An 18,209-nucleotide genomic window follows, 5' to 3' on the forward strand; every position below is an offset into this window, starting at 1 on the left:
GTATTTTGTTTCTCACTTTCCCTGTCCAAAAGCGCCCTCTAGTGTTACACACGACGAGTGGACGTGCCAATTTGAAAGAGAAGCAGACATACTATTGAGTTTGAAATAGTCCAGCATTACGATGCACGGATGATTCTCATCCGTGCATCATAAAGTCAAAAAATTATGAAAAATGATAAAGTATATTTGAAGGCTTTAAACAACCAATCAAATGCAGAGGACAGTGAGCCAATGGGAGGAGAGGGGGCGTGTCTATCGTTGTTGTGGTTGACGTCAACTTCCTGCTTGTAATGTGAAAGCGGTCCTCCGAACAGGAAGAGGATAAAAAGAGAATTACACGACTAAACAGGTTGTATTAATATATATTGTGATTTTTTTGGGGGGGCAAAATATGCGAATATCTGTGAGTTGAAGTTTTATTTGAGGTCATTGTTACAGTCCTGCGCCATTGAATCAGCTCACAAGACTCAGCATGTGATATCGATTAGAGCGACACAATACTGCCTTATTCAGCCTCTCAGCACATTCTTTTTTGTTAAACTACCTTTTTCCCACTTCAATCTCTATATAAATAACATTTGTAAAGTTACAAAAGATTTAAAGTTAGTATTATTTGCGGATGATACAACTGTGTGTTCAGGAGAGAACACACAGAAGCTAATACAAATGATAACAGAAGAACTGAACAAATTAAAAAGATGGTTCTTTGAATCTCAGTAAGACTAAAATAATGCTATTTGGTCACAGTAGAAGAGAAAGTCAAACACAAATACAAAAATAGACGGAATAGAAATTGAAAGAGTAAATTAATTTCTAGGTATAATGCCATCCATCCATTTCCTACCGCTTGTCCCTTTCATGGTGAATTGAACTGAAAAAAAGTAGCAAGAAACACGTCAATAATGTATTAAAAAAAATAAATGTTCTAGACCAGTGGTTCTTAAAGGGGAACATTATCACCAGACCTATGTAAGCGTCAATATATACCTTGATATTGCAGAAAAAAGACCATATATTTTTTTAACCGATTTCCGAACTCTAAATGGTTGAATTTTGGCGAATTAAACGCCTTTCTAATATTCGCTCTCGGAGCGATGACGTCACATCGGGAAGCAATCCGCCATTTTCTCAAACACCGAGTCAAATCAGCTCTGTTATTTTCCGTTTTTTTCGACTGTTTTCCGTACCTTGGAGACATCATGCCTCGTCGGTGTGTTGTCGGAGGGTGTAACAACACGAACAGGGACGGATTCAAGTTGCACCAGTGGCCCAAAGATGCGAAAGTGGCAAGAAATTGGACGTTTGTTCCGCACACTTTACCGACGAAAGCTATGCTACGACAGAGATGGCAAGAATGTGTGGATATCCTGCGACACTCAAAGCAGATGCATTTCCAACGATAAAGTCAAAGAAATATGCCGCCAGACCCCCATTGAATCTGCCGGAGTGTGTGAGCAATTCAGGGACAAAGGGCCTCGGTAGCACGGCAAGCAATGGCAGTTTGTTCCCACAGACGAGCGAGCTAAACCCCCTATCGACCCTAGCTTCCCTGGCCTGCTGACATCAACTCCAAAACTGGACGGATCAGCTTTCAGGAAAAGAGCACGGATGAGGGTATGTCTACAGAATATATTAATTGATGAAAATTGGGCTGTCTGCACTCTCAAAGTGCATGTTGTTGCCAAATGTATTTCATATGCTGTAAACCTAGTTCATAGTTGTTAGTTTCCTTTAATGCCAAACAAACACATACCAATCGTTGGTTAGAAGGCGATCGCCGAATTCGTCCTCGCTTTCTCCCGTGTCGCTGGCTGTCGTGTCGTTTTCGTCGGTTTCGCTTGCATACGGTTCAAACCGATGTGGCTCAATAGCTTCAGTTTCTTCTTCAATTTAGTTTTCGCTACCTGCCTCCACACTACAACCATCCGTTTCAATACATGCGTAATCTGTTGAATCGCTTAAGCCGCTGAAATCCGAGTCTGAATCCGAGCTAATGTCGCCATAGCTTGCTGTTCTTTCCGCCATGTTTGTTTGAGTTGGCATCACTATGTGACGTCACAGGAAAATGGACGGGTGTATATAACGATGGTTAAAATCAGGCACTTTGAAGCTTTTTTTAGGGATATTGCGTGATGGGTAAAATTTTGAAAAAACTTCGAAAAATATAATAAGCCACTGGGAACTGATTTTTAATGGTTTTAACAATTCTGAAATTGTGATAATATTCCCCTTTAACCTTGTTGGAGGTAACGAACCCCACCAGTTTCATATGCGCATTCACCGAACCCTTCTTTAGTGAAAAATAAAATGTTGTTTTTTTTTCAAATTCAAGAAAAGGTTAAATGTTTTTTTACTGGTGCACAAAATGAACCGTGCATGAACATCACCTTGTTCAAAGAACAAAACCAACACAGTGCATGAACTCACAACAAATTACACACATTCATTACCATGAATTGATTAAAGAGGAACATTATCACAATTTCAGAATGGTTAAAACCCATTAAAAATCCGTTCCCAGTGGCTTATTATATTTTTCGAAGTTTTTTTCAAAATTTTACCCTAAAAAAAGCTTCAAAGTGCCTGATTTTAACCACCCGTCCATTTTCCTGTGACGTCACATAGTGAAGCCAACACAAACAAACATGGCGGAAAGAACAGCAAGCTATAGCGATTTTAGCTCGGATTCAGACTCGGATTTCAGCGGCTTAAGCGATTCAACAGATTACGCATGTATTGAAACGGATGGTTGTAGTGTGGAGGCAGGTAGCGAAAACGAAATTGAAGAAGAAACTGAAGCTATTGAGCCATATCGGTTTGAACCGTATGCAAGCGAAACCGAAGAAAACGACACGACAGCCAGCAACACGGGAGAAAGCGATCACAAATTCGGCGATCGTCCTTCTAACCAACGATTGGTATGTGTTTGTTTGGCATTAAAGGAAACTAACAAATATGAACTAGGTTTACAGCATATGAAATACATTTGGCAACAACATGCACTTTGAGAGTGCAGACAGCCCAATTTTCATCAATTAATATATTCTGTAGACATACCCTCATCCGCGCTCTTTTCCTGAAAGCTGATCTGTCCAGTTTTGGAGTTGATGTCAGCAGGCCAGGGAAGCTAGGGTCGATATTCTTCTCTTGATCATCGTCGGTGGCATAAGGGACGGTGTGAGCCAAGACATCCAGGGGGTTTAGCTCGCTCGTCTGCGGGAACAAACTGCCGCCATTGCTTGCCGTGCTACCGAGGTCCTTTGTCCCTGAATTGCTCACACACTCCGGCAGATTCAATGGGGGTCTGGCGGCAGATTTCTTTGACTTTATCGTTGGAAATGCATCTGCTTTGAGTGTCGCAGGATATCCACACATTCTTGCCATCTCTGTCGTAGCATAGCTTTCGTCGGTAAAGTGTGCGGAACAAACGTCCAATTTCTTGCCACTTTCGCATCTTTGGGCCACTGGTGCAACTTGAATTCGTCCCTGTTCGTGTTGTTACACACTCCGACAACACACCGAAGAGGCATGATGTCCTTAAGGTACGGAAAACAGTCGAAAAAACGGAAAATAACAGAGCTGATTTGACTCGGTGTTTGAGAAAATGGCAGATTGCTTCCCGATGTGACGTCATCGCTCCGAGAACGAATAATAGAAAGGCGTTTAATTCGCCAAAATTCACCCATTTAGAGTTCGGAAATCGGTTAAAAAAATGTATGGTCTTTTTTTTTGCAACATCAAGGTATATATTGACGCTTACATAGGTCTGGTGATAATGTTCCCCTTTAACGTGGACCCTGACTTAAACAAGTTGAAAAACGTATTCGTGTGTTACCATTTAGTGGTCAATTGTACGGAATATGTACTGTACTGTGTAAACTGTACTGTTTCATATAATGTATTCTCTTCCTTTGCAATCTACTAGTAATAGTTTCAATCAATCAATCAAAAAACCTGCAAATCAGATGGAAAATTAGACGGAACATTGGGGGTATCCATAATACGCCGATAGGGAGACGTTTTTATTGACACGATAAGTCGGATGTGTCTTTACCTCCGTGGCGGAGGCTACGCCGAACCCCTGAGGCCGACTCACCGAACCCAGGTTAAGAACCACTGTTCTAGACCAAAAATTCACTCCATATTCTCTACTGCTCGCTAGTGTTACATATCTGAGTTATTGTGCAGAAATATGGGGAAATGACTACAAAAGTAAACTTCATTCATTAACGGTGTTACAAAAAAGATCAGTTAAAATAATACATAATCAGTGTTTCCCCCAGAAAATGTTAGTTAAGGTGGTGTCTCTCCTATGACAAAATAATGACTTACTAAGTCAAATTAATAACTTACTGTAAGTAAGCGTTTGCATTTAGCGTTTGAAAAAAAGAGTTAAAAGTGGGGCCCCAGGCTGACATATGTTCAACTCACCATGCTTAATTTATTACAGCATTTGGGAAGCCTGTAGTTGATTTTTATTATGTAAATGTTATATTTGTATCAACATGTGACAGCAGGGACCCTGCCATTCAAAACTAAGCTGCTACATTACTAATGATTAATGTAACTATAGCTGGAAAAAATAGTACAATAGCAAGAGGAGAGACTATTCATCCCTGAACACCATGGAGTTCATGTAGGCTTTATGATGCAGTTACATTATTATATCAACTATCAGAGACAGAAACTCTTCATTTAACATAATGTCCTTTTTTTGCTGCTTTAACACAGCTCAATCAAAACCGTGAAATAAGGTGGTTGTTTACTCTTGGTCAATAATGCTTGTCTTTCTCTCAGACAGACAGGGCTTTGCTGTCCGTAACACACACACACGCACACACACCGCACAGTGAGCTAATGTTACGCTAAAAGCTAATTAGCCTTCACCTCAAGGACTGCGAGCGAGCTGAGCTGCCGCTTATGTTTCTAGAACGTCAACGGGCTCATAGTGATGTTACTAGTAGTTGACGGGAGGTGTTTATGATAATTTGGGGAGAGTCTGCTGCCTTATGCTTACCTGCTAAACACCTTTCTGCTCACCCCACCACAGGAGCACTGACTCCATGTGCTCTGAATACGCACTGCTGATTGGCTGTTACATGCGCTCTGAATACGCACTGCTGATTGGCTGTTACATGCGCTCCGTATACGCACTGCTGATTGGCTGTTACCGCTCTGCGTGTAACCAATCAGATGGTTCTGTGGGTGGGACAATGCTGGGTGCTGCAGAGACATACTGACAGAGGCAGAGGCAGAACTAAGCGGATCAGCTTGTTAAGACTGAGGGGGGGGGGGGGGGGGGGGGGGGGGTTACCCACATATGCGGTCCTCTCCAAGGTTTCTCATAGTCATTCACATCGACGTCCCACTGGGGTGAGTTTTTCCTTGCCCTTATGTGGGCTTTGTACCAAGGATGTCGCTGTGGCTTGTGCAGCCCTTTGAGACACTTGTGATTTAGGGCTATATAAATAAACATTGATTGATTGATTGATTGAAGACTTTAGTTTAGGCGGTGGCTCTTTGTTGTTAAGGCGGCCGCCTTAACAACAAAGCACTGCCGGAAACCCTGCATAATGTTGGCTATAGAGAACATACAAACCCTTTATTCATTGAATCAAAAATACTGAAATTCCACAACGTAGTGAATTTGCAAACAGCTAAAATTATACACAAAGCAAACGATAATCTGCTACCCAAGGATATACTCTAATTCAGGGGTCACCAACCTTTTTGAAACCAAGAGCTACTTCTTGGGTACTGATTAATGCGAAGGGCTACCAGTTTGATACACACTTAAATAAATTGCCAGAAATAGCCAATTTGCTCAATTTACCTTTAACTCTGTTATTATTAATAATTAATGATATTTATCTTTGTGGAAACACTGATCATCTTAATGATTTCTCACAATACATATACATAGAAACAGATAAATATCAATATGCAACACTTTATTTTTATATTTTCTCTAAGTGCACATTTTTCAAATTGAACATTTTCTAATGATCACTTCTAAGACAGTCTTGTGAAATCACAATATCCCATTTTAACTAGCTAGCCACTAACATTTTTTTAACAAATCATGAATTACTTTGCACCATGGAACAAACATTTTAAAAGAAATTCAAAAGACTTTGAAATAAGATTTAAATTTGATTCTACAGATTTTCTAGATTTGCCAGAATAATTTTTTTTGAATTTTAATCATAATAAGTTTGAAGAAATATTTCACAAATATTCTTCGCCGAAAAAACAGAAGCTAAAATGAAGAATTAAATTAAAATGTATTTATTATTCTTTACAATAAAAAAAAATGTTTTACTTGAACATTGATTTAAATTGTCAGGAAAGAAGAGAAAGGAATTTAAAAGGTAAAAAGGTATATGTGTTTAAAAATCCTAAAATCATTAAAAAGGTTGTATTTTTTCTCTAAAATTGTCTGTCTGAAAGTTATAAGAAGCAACGTAAAAAAAATAAATTAATTTATTTAAACAAGTGAAGACCAAGTCTTTAAAATATTTTCTTGGATTTTCAAATTATATTTGAGTTTGTCTCTCTTAGAATTAAAAATGTCGAGCAAAGCGAGACCAGCTTGCTAGTAAATAAATAAAATGTAAAAAATAGAGGCAGCTCACTGGTAAGTGCTGCTATTTGAGCTATTTTTAGAACAGGCCAGCGGACGACTCATCTGGTCCTTACATCTTAGAGAGAAATGTAACTTAAAATATTTGTATGCATGTACAACACTTAAGACCTTCAGTATGTGGAACTAAATTATGGAATGGATTAAGCAAATAAATCAAACAATGTACTAATACGATCCACTTCAAGAAACTCTTCAAACTTAAAGTACAAAGAAGAAGAACCATGATAAACATTCTGAATTTATCTCATCCATCCATTCATTTTCTAGATAATCTTACTCATCTCACCATACGACATACTTGCCAACCTTGAGACCTCCGATTTCGGGAGGTTGGGGGGGGGGGGGGGGGCGTGGTCAGGGTTGGGGCGGGGCGTGGTTAAGAGGGGAGGAGTATATTGACAGCTAGAATTCACCAAGTCAAGTATTTTATACATATATATATATATATATATATATATATATATATATATATATATGTATATATATATATATATATATATATATATATATATATATATATATATATATATCTACATCCTGAAAATATGCAAACAAAACTGTGTTTAGATAATTGATACTTCAAACTTGCATAAATAAATCTTAAGGAATATAACATAACTTGGCTTCTGAGAGCTTCAAAATGTAATGAATAAAATGCTAAAGTTGTTGATAAACAAGCAATTATTTTAATAATTAAATATGGTCATTTTAAATGAATTATGATCATTTAAAATTAATTATTTCAAATATGTTTATTTTAATGTATAATTCTATGGCTGGATGTAATAAGGAGTCAGAAAAAATACAAATAAAAATACAATTAATTTTGATGTTTTTAGCAAAATATAGTAAAAATGTATTTCGTTTTTGTTTTTTTAATTAATAAATATATTTATTTTTAGGTAAGATAAACATACTAATACAATTTATCTCTAGTATGGATGATTTAGTTCTTGTCACCCTGTTGTCCTCCCGTCATGAAAAAAGGCCGTCCTCACTCAGGTCCGCATGGAGCTGGAGGGGGCGTGGCCTCCAGCTCCGGCTGAAAATCGGGAGATTTTCGGGAGAATATTTGTCCCGGGAGGTTTTCGGGAGAGGCGCTGAATTTTGGGAGTCTCCCGGAAAATTCGGGAGGGTTGGCAAGTATGCCATACGAAATCTAACTTACTTCACCAATTATTATTTATTCATTTATTGTTATTGTGATTACTTATGGAGTATATTGTGAATAAATTGAGAACAGGAAGTGAACATAAGTTTTAGCAATTACTATGTAAAGGAAAAGGGGTAGGATTAAATAAGCTCTGCTTCTTCCTACTCCTTTTCGAACATGTTGAATAGAGAAACTGGAAATGGTGATGTATCATGTTGTATGCATGCATGTTCCAAATAAAACTCAAACTCAACTCAACTTTCATTTGTTGCCAATATTTTGCCTAATCATGTAGATAAAGCATACCAAATTGGCAGTAGCAATGTAAGGATATTTACATTTAGCTGACAATGCTCACAACCCTCAATTTAAAGTCTGTTAACATTATTAGGAGAAACTAAATGACTTTGTGTCTTAATACTTCTTTTACAGTGTGTTGGGTGTCCTGCAAATGAGAAAGCAGAATTGAAACTTTCCACACTTATGAAACATGGTGCACGTTTATAACTGCCATCCTTACGCCTCACAGCAGATAGTTCAGGTCAGTGGGGCCTGCCAAATATTAGTCAGAATGTAAATATTATTTCCTCATCCTTAATACTGTAAAACTGCTCTTTGTCAGGTGGAGCAGGAGCCTGGGTTGGTCTGCTGTGGAGGCGGTGCCCTGTTTGTGGTCACGACTGGAGGATGCAAGGTAGGGCTGGGCGATATGGACGGAAAAGTATATCTCGATATATTTTTCCTCAAACTCGATAGTCGATATATATCTCAATATATTTTCCGGTGAAAGATTACATATGAAGATATTAATTTTTGAGCGAGATTCACTGAAATTGAAGTGAATGACAACGGTACTGTATATAGTGAGTGGCACTTTTATTAACCCAGGTAGTCAAGATGGGTGTTTACAGCACAGAAAATAAACTGTTTAAGTCAGTGTTTTTCAACCTTTTTTGAGCCAGGGCACATTTTTTGCGTTGAAAAAATGCGGAGGCACATCACCAGCAGAAATCATTAAAAAATGAAACTCAATTGACAGTAAAAAGTAATTGTCGCAATTGTTGGATATGACTTTAAACCATAACCAAGCATGCATCAATCTAGCTCTTGTCTCAAAGTAGGTGTACTGTCACCACCTGTCACATCACTCCCTGACTTATTTTGAGTTTTTCGCTGTTTTCCTGTGTGTCGTGTTTTAGTTCTTGTCTTGCGCTCCTATTTTGGTGGCTTTTCCTCTTTTTTTGGTATTTTCCTGTAGCAGTTTCATGTCATCCTTTGAGCGATATTTCCCCCATCTACTTTGTTTTAGCAATCAAGAATATTTCACTTGTTTTTATCCTTATTTGTGGGGACATTGTTGATTGTAATGTCATGTTCGGATGTACATTGTGGACGCCGTCTTTGCTCCACAGTAAGTCTTTGCTGTCCTCCAGCATTCTGTTGTTGTTTACTTTGTAGTCAGTTCAGTTTTAGTTTCGTTCTGCACAGCCTTCCCTAAGCTTCAATGCCTTTTCTTAGGGGCACTCACCTTTTGTTTATTTTTGGTTTAAGCATTAGACACCATTTTACCTGCACGCTACCTCCCGCTGTTTACGACATCTACAAAGCAATTAGCTACCTGCTGACACCTACTGATATGGAAGAGTATTACATGGTTACTCTGCCGAGCCCTAGACAGCACCGACACTCAACAACAACACATCATTTGCAGACTATAATTACTGGTTTGCAAAAAATATTTTTAACCCAAATAGGTGAAATTAGATTAGCACAGTGGTTGAAAAACACTGGTTTAAGTAGCACAGAATTATACAACATAAATAAAATGATCTATCTATGATCTTCCTCACTTTGGCATACATTTTTGGCAGCATTTCTCCTGCGAAATATGCCCGGCTTGGCAACATGGGCTTTCATGGTAATCAACTCAAATTAATGGTTTATCCAGACGCATGCATTTGTCCAAATGTGGCCAAGTAGAAAAATGTAAGGAAGAGAATCCTTCTGCCATCTTCCACTAGTTTTTTGAATATATAAATCGCCTGCTTGAATATTCCCTCTTCTCTTCTCCGATTCTCTCGTCGGCATTTGGGATGTCTGTTGTGATTTCCCTGCCTGGTTCCATGACCCGCCCTATCTTCCCTCTGATTGGCCTAATCTCAACCAATCGTGACTCATCATACATAGTAAACAACCAACCAATCATGGATGTTCTTAGATGTGCAAGCACGTCTTGGAAGGAGGAAGGGGAGGGGTTTAGTAGAACAAGGAACACAACAAATAAGCAATGTTTGGTCATTTTGGGGGCGGTATAGCTCAGATGGTAGAGCGGCCGTGCCAGCAACTTTGAGGGTTCCAGGTTTGATCCCAGCTTCTGCTATCCTGGTCACTGCCGTTGTGTTCTTGGGCAAGACACTTTGCCCACCTGCTCCCAGTGCCACCCACACTGGTTTAAATGTAACTTAGATATTGGGTTTCACAATGTAAAGCGCTTTGAGTCACTAGAGAAAAGCGCTATATAAATATAATTCACTAATTCACTTCACATTTTAACGTGAAATAAATTATATCGATATTACGATGTTTTCTTAATTCATATCTTGTTTAAAAATATATCGATATTGTGGAGGGAGAAGTTGCCAGCGCTGCCTGCAGGAGCAAAGGTCACCGCCTCTGTCCATGGTGCTGAGGACAGAGCACCTTCAGACGGGGGCGTGGCAGTGCTGATGGCGAGACACAGCTGGCAGGTGATTAGATGTCACAGGTGGTACGTGGTAATCTAATCATCTGTTGTCTTTAACAATAAGCGGCCGGGAGCAGGAGGGGAGAGAGGATACGGACGTGACTGAAAGGTCACGTTCTGCGGAAGAAAGACTTTGATAAGAACCTATGTGCATTAGAACTTTATTAAAAACGGCACGCTTGGCTTCTGTGAAGTGTCTGTCAGTGGGACCGCTAGGAAGCGACTTCCACAGATATATCTTACAAACTCGAGATAAATCCATAGTAATTGTTAGCCTGCTGCAATGCAAGCGCCCATTCAAGCGCTGCTAATGTTTTGTGATACCTTTGTTGCTACTTTCTATGACTACACCAACAAATAGTGACTTTGGTATTTCTCCTAAACCAGTCATGGGCTAGCGTTATAATGTTAGCATACTAGTATGCTAACATTAGCATGTTAGCATGCTAACTTTTTCTGCTAATTTTACAATTTTTTCTCTAATTCTGCAGCCAAAGACCTGAGAGTCATATAACTTGGTGTGTGACACATGCTAACTGTTAGCATGTTAATGTTAGCATGCTAGCATGCTAGCATTTAAGTGCTTATACATTGAGCAAATAGGGCAGCCTCACAATACAAAGGTCTTAGGTTCGATCCCGGGCTCGATAGGCTAAGTGGAAACACTAAATTGGCCCTAGTGTGTGAATGTGAGTGTGAATGTTGTCTGTCTGTGTTGGCCCTACGATGAGGTGGCGACTTGTCCAGGGTGTACACCGCCTTCCGCCCGAATGCAGCTGAGATAGGCTCAAGCACCCCCCGCGAACCCAAAAGGGACAAGTGGTAGAAAATGGATGGATGGATGGGATGTTGAGCAAATGTTACACTTTCTTGTCTAATTCCGCAGTCACACACTTTAAAGTCATATAACTTGGAATGTGACACATGCTAACTGTTAGCATAACGTTTTAGCATGCTAACATGCTAACTTTTTGAGGTAATTTTGCAACCGTTTTCCCCAGAGTCATATAACTTGCTATGTGACACTTGTTAACTGCTACCATGCTAACGTTAGCATGCTCACACGCTTACATTTACTTTTTGAACTAGTTTTTCACCCGTTTACCCGAGAGTCATATAACTTGGTATGTGACACTTGTTAACTGTTAGCATGCAAACTATAGCATTCTAGCAAGCTAACATAAACATGCTAACTTGTTCATATAATTTTACACTTTCTCCTCTATTTCCGCAGCCATACACCTTAGAGTCATATAACTTGGTTGGAATTGGGGGTTAAATCACCAAAAATGATTCCCGGGCGCGGCCACCGCTGCTGCCCACTGCTCCCCTCACCTCCGAGGGGGGTGATCAAGGGTGATGGGTCAAATGCAGAGAATAATTTCGCCACACCTAGTGTGTGTGTGACAATCATTGGTACTTTATCTAACTTTTTTAACATTTAAGTGCTAACGTTAATAACTAATTTTACACTTTTTTCTCTAATTCCGCAGCCATTCACCTTAGAGTCATATAACTTAGTATGTGGCATAAGCTAACTGCTAGCATTAGCTTGCTACCATTAGCATGCTAACTTTTTGAGCTAGTCTTTCACCCGTTTATCCGAGAGTCATACAACTTGGTATGTGACACTTGTTAACTGTTAGCATGCAAACGATAGCATGCTAGCAAGCTAACATAAGCATGCTAACTTGTTCATTTAATTTTACACTTTTTTCTCTATTTCCGCAGCCATACACCTTAGAGCACAGGTGTCAAACTCAAGGCCCGGGGGCCATATCTGGCCCGCCACATTATTTTATGCGGCCCTTGAAAGCCTGGAAATAATATGCATTAAAAAAATGCTTAATCTTTTCTTACTAAATATATTTGTTCTTTCCGTTTTGACATTAGACATCATGTACTGCATGCAATTGCATATCTTTTAAAATTCAATATTATCAAAACATTATGTTATCAATTTATTTAAAAAAATATTTTTTGTTCAAATAAAGACAAAAACTGTACTTAAATATCTGCTTGACTTATTATTTCAAAACATTATCAATCAAATTGTAGACTGTAAAATTGACAATAGATTTTACGGTTAAATTCCGCCGACTGAGTTTTTTGTACTGTAAAATCAACTTTGGTACTGATTTTTTCCATATACAGTAAGACTAAAACATTAAAAAACAGACAAAAGAAACATTAAAACAACAAGATTTTACGGTAAAAAACAAACAAACTGGCAGCTCTCTTGCTTGAATTTTACCGCTAAAAACAGTGGTATTGTTTCTCCATTCCATTCCATTTATTCAAATGTTTTATATGTTGTAAAAAAACCCACTGCTTTTACTGTAAAATTCTGGTGACTGAGTTGTCAGTTTTTTAAAGTATTTTTTTATTTTTTTTGCAGCTTATGTAAAAAAATATATTGTTAATGTATTTTTACTCATTGTTAAAATTGGCCCTATGAGGGCAACCATAACTGCGATGTGGCCCTCAATGAAAACAAGTTTGACACCCACTGCCTTAGAGTCATATAACTTGGTATATGAAACATGCTAACTGTTAGCATGCTGACGTTAGCACACATGCTAAACGTTATCATTTTAATGCAAGCATGCTAAGGTTTTAGGCTAGCTCTGTTTATTGAGTTTACAAGATTGCTTCATAAATATCCACGCAATGCCTCCACGGTTTGTTTTGACATTTTCATGACTTATGCCGATCCCAAATGGGAACCAGCAGGTACCAATCGGTAAAACAAGTTGGTTTTGTATAATACGGCCATAACCCACTTTAGGCATATAGGGAATGAGTGAACGATTTGCAAATTAATACGCCTTTGTTCTGAACCTAAGGGTCCATACTGATAGATCGGATTCTGTATATCTGTACCGTTACACCCTTAGTGAAATTATATAAAATGCAAAGATGTTCCTGTCCAATAAAATCTATTGATCTCAAAATGTTGGGATATTCTTTCGTATTTATTTAAAACACAAAATTTAAAGGTACATTGCTTTTCATCAGACAGTGACAATCAATCAAAGATTTTTTCGAATTAGAGGCAAGAAGACACTCAGTATGTTTTGTTGAATTCAGGTGGAAGCCTACAGTTTGGATCTGGTAGGATGCCCTCTTATCTGTCGCTTTGCAACCATGGGCACTGTGAGGAGCATCCAGCACAGCAATATTGGTAAGGACTCTCTTCTCTTCATCCACTGCTTCTAGCAGTCCTTGTGCCACAATGTACAGTTGTGCTCATAAGTTTACACACCCTGGGAAAATGTATGATTTCCTGGCCATTCTTAAGAGAATATGAATGATAACACAAAAACCTTTCTTCCACTCATGCTAAATGGTTGTGTGAAGCTATTTATTGGCAAACAACTGTGTTTGCCAATAAATGGAGGAAAAATGGGTTGCATGGTCGAGTCGCCAGATGAAAGCCATTTCTGCGCAAATGTCACAAAGCATCCCGCTTACATTACGCCAAACAGCACAGAGACAAGCCTCAAAACTTCTGGAACAAAGTAATTTGGAGCGATGAGACCAAAATTTAACTTTTTGGCCACTCGACCATGCAGCCCATTTTTCTTCAAGTGCCTCCTTATTGTATATCTTTAAACAGCCACACCACAATTTTTCAGGGAGTCCTGTATTTCAGCTGAAGTTATTTGTGGATTTTTCTTTGCATCTCGAACCATTTTCCTGGCAGTTGTGGCTGAAATCTTTACCGGTCTACCTGAATCCCTCATTTTCCACTTCTTAATAAGCGTTTGAACACTGCTGATTGGCATTGGATAGCTTTTTATACCACTTTCCTGTTTTACGCAGTTCAATTGCCTTTTCTCGCAGAACCTTTGACAATTCTTTTGCCTTCCCCATGACTCAGAATCCAGAAACATCTGTGCAGCACTGGATGAAAGATGCAATGGTCTGTCAGAAGCCCAGAAACTCACTGACCTTTTATACACACACATTAATTACAAACAAACAGGTCACAGGTGAGGATTGGAACCTTGATTAGCCATTCAAACCTGTTTGTGTCAACTTTTGTGCATGTTATCAGATCAAAGTCACTGGGGTATGTAAACTTTTGATCAGGGTCATTTGGGTACTTTCTTTTGTCATTTTGATTTAAAAAGAGTAAACACAGTTTTTTGCCAATAAATAGCTTCACACGACCATTAAGCATGAGTGGAAGAAAGGTTTTTGTGTTATCATTCATATTCTCTGAAGAATGGTCAATAAAACATACATTTTCCCAGGGTATGTAAACTTATGAGCGCAACTGTAGATGATTGATTGGTTATTTTCTATAAATTGTGCGGGTGAGTAAGAGAATGAACAATTTGACTTACTGAATTACACTCTTATCTCCCTTAATGTAGGAGACTACCTGGTCACCATTGAGGAAAAGAACAGCACCACCTATCTGAGAGCCTACACCAACTGGCGTTACCAGGTGATGCCAAGTGATATTCTCATGCATTTCAGAATTCCAAACAAATATTAGTTTACAAAGGAGAGGTTTCTGGTGTTTTTAGTTAGGTTAAGGATTTTTTCCCCAATGTGTAATAGCAGTGAATAAATCCATATACTGTAGTGACAGTGGCCTTTTCCTTCATGTCTTTGCACTTTTTTTGGCAATATAGAAGTGAAACGGCCCTAAATTGTTTTCATTTTGGTCTTAAAAAAGTCCTAAATGTAGACTTATTGAAACCTGCTGCTACCCTGATTTAATACATGCATATCTATGTTAATTTAGGCTGAGGAAAAGGCTCGTGTTGGGGTGCGTCTGTTAGGCCACCTTCTGCGTGGGGCGTCTCAGCGGGGCGGAGTACAAATGGAGATCATCGAGATTCCGTTATCAGAGCGTCCCGTTGCCGTCGCATGCTGCTCAGTGACAGGCGACCTCCTGGTTGGTTGTGACAAGACTCTGGTTTTGTTTACTTTGAGGAGACAGAACCAGCAGAACCTGGCAAGTATAAGGGCTGCTCCACGACTCATCCATTTACTTCCAATTGCAACAAAACACTTTTGTGTTACAATGTATTAATTTGAACAATTATTTTGCTTGGGGGGATTTTTAAAGTAACGTCAAAAATGTGAGAAATAAATTTAAGACAAAATGCTTTGCTCGAAGACAAAAGCGCAATATGCAAGATATTATTTCAGGAATTAATAACAATCATTGCTCAATATTAATGATAATAAATGATATAATATCATAATATGGGCTAAACAATCGTATTTTCTTTTTTTCCCCTCCACTTCTGCTTTTGTTATTAATTTTTAATTTGTGATTTCAATTTTAGCAGAACATGCAGCAACCTTCATCCACACAACTGAATTCCAGTCAGAGTATAGGTAACACTTGAATGTTTTGCACTCATTCTTTGTGTTCTTCTCTTATACTGTGTTTTGTTTCCAGATCAAACCACACACCAAAGCTGGTCCTTTCTGGACTTTGAACGCTCTGCCATTCTGCATGTTGCAGGAACTAAACCTAAACAGGTGTGCTTTTAAATTCATTACTATTTAATAGAGATGTAACGGTATCCTATATATGTGTATATATATATATATATATATATATATATATATACCAGTGACGTGCGGTGAGGTTGATGGCTGGTGAGGCACTGACTTCATCACAGTCAGATTTACAAACATATGAACCCTAAAGAGTATCTTATTCACCATTTGATTGGCAGCAGTTAACGGGTTATGTTTAAAAGCTCATACCAGCATTCTTCCCTGCTTGGCACTCAGCATCAAGTGTTGGAATTGGGGGTTAAATCACCAAAAATGATTCCCGGGCGCGGTGCCGCTGCTGCCCACTGCTCCCCTCACCTCCCAGGGGGTGATCAAGGGGATGGGTCAAATGCAGAGGACAAATTTCATTACACCTAGTGTGTGTGTGTGACAATCATTGGTACTTTAACTTAACTTTAACTTTACACATACAAACTGTAGCACACAAAAAAGCACATTTAATAAAAAAACGTTATTATGGTCTTACCTTTACTTATAAATGAAGTCCATGCGCCGCTGTTGTGCTGGATTAATGGACCCCCTGACGGGAGTGTTATATCAACTAAAGCCCTCACTTCAACTTTCCACGTGCAAGATTGAATCTATTTAAAAAAGTGTAACCGAGGGTTTATAAATGTCACCTATACTGTATGAAACTACAAAATAACAAACACGGAGGCTCCAGTTTACACGAGGACCACTTTATTTACCTTCTTTCAAAAACCTCCACTCCACTCCGTGTCATCACTTCCGCTCTTAGCGCCTTCAAAATAAGAGCTCAAGGCATATACTGTATAACAGCGCATAACAGGAACTTAACATCACAAAGAGGAAAGCCCATAAAAATAGGTTACAAAAGTTATTTAATAAGAAGCCAAAAAGTGTAAAAACAATAATGTTCATGTTGGAGGAGTTGTGAATTAGGTACACCGGCAGTCTGCAGGTGTACCTAATGTTGTGGCCCTGGAGTCATTCACAACTCCTCCAACACGAACATTATTGTTTTTGCACTTTTTGGCTTCTTATGAAATAACTTTTTTAAATAGATTCAATCTTGCACGTGGAAAGTTTAAGTGTGGGCTTTAGTTGATATAATATTCCCGTCAGGGGGTGTTTCTCTACCACCAGGAGGCGGGACTACTGCGAGCCTCAGCCAGTGCGTCTTTTGCAGCCGTTTTATGATCGCTCAGCACAAGAAATACGTTACACACATACAGTTGTTGACAAAATACACTGTACATTATATACCTCAGCTAACTAAACTATGGAAATGTATAACATAGTTCATATAGCAATATGGTCTCACTGCACAGCAGGCCAGCAGTTAGCCGAGTCCGCAATCCACGGTGAGGCACAAATGAGTGACGTGCCTCAACTGGCTACTGATCACCGCACCGTCTCTTCTCAGTATTTGAATGGCAAATGTGAAAATTCAGCAATTTTGAATAAAAATAATCTAAAACTGGTGAAGTTAAATGGAAAATAACTTTATAGTATAATCACTGGATACATATAACAATTTAATAAAAAAACAAATATTTTTACATTTTTTTTCTTTCCATGATGAGGCGGGGCCTCACCTGCCTCTAGTGACTGCACGTCACTGGTGTATATATATATATATATATATATATATATATATATATATATATATATATATATATATATATATATATATATATATATATATATATAATATATATACCCACACAAACAACGATCAAAAGTTTATACAACTTTCAATTTTTTGTGATAGGGTGATTGGAGCACATAATTGTTTGTCACAAAAAACATTCATGAAGTTTGGTTGTTTTATGAATTTATTATGGGTCTACTGAAAATGTGAGCAAATCTGCTGGGTCAAAAGTATACATACAGCAATGTTAATATTTGGTTTCATGTCCCTTGGCAAGTTTCACTGCAATAAGGCGCTTTTGGTAGCCATCCACAAGCTTCTGCTTGAATTTTTGACCACTCCTCTTGACAAAATTGGTACAGTTCAGCTAAATTTGTTGATTTTCTGACATGGACTTGTTTCTTCAGCATTGTCTACACGTTTAAGTCAGGACTTTGGGAAAGCCATTCTAAAACCTTAATTCTAGCCTGATTTAGCCATTCCTTTACCACTTTTGTCGTGT

At 38.5% G+C, this 18,209-nt stretch overlaps 1 protein-coding gene across 2 annotated transcripts in view; it reads left to right on the plus strand.

Annotated features, from left to right (window-relative positions):
* Positions 1-257: 257 nt before the first annotated feature.
* hps3 (HPS3 biogenesis of lysosomal organelles complex 2 subunit 1) overlaps positions 258-18,209 on the plus strand; it is an 80,365-nt gene continuing 62,413 nt past the window's right edge. Inside the window, exons 1-8 of one of the 2 annotated variants that reach the window (XM_061975524.2) lie at positions 258-349; positions 8,232-8,340; positions 8,422-8,493; positions 13,633-13,726; positions 14,925-14,998; positions 15,302-15,514; positions 15,852-15,903; positions 15,968-16,050. In XM_061975524.2, the coding sequence (XP_061831508.2) occupies positions 8,290-8,340; positions 8,422-8,493; positions 13,633-13,726; positions 14,925-14,998; positions 15,302-15,514; positions 15,852-15,903; positions 15,968-16,050 (639 nt within the window). In that variant the 5' untranslated portion in view covers positions 258-349; positions 8,232-8,289. The remainder of the gene's footprint in view (positions 350-8,231; positions 8,341-8,421; positions 8,494-13,632; positions 13,727-14,924; positions 14,999-15,301; positions 15,515-15,851; positions 15,904-15,967; positions 16,051-18,209) is intronic. The other variant, XM_061975525.2, reaches the window with a different exon arrangement.

Source organism: Nerophis lumbriciformis, linkage group LG14, assembly GCF_033978685.3.
Source record: "Nerophis lumbriciformis linkage group LG14, RoL_Nlum_v2.1, whole genome shotgun sequence".
NCBI classification, from domain to species: Eukaryota; Metazoa; Chordata; class Actinopteri; order Syngnathiformes; family Syngnathidae; genus Nerophis; species Nerophis lumbriciformis.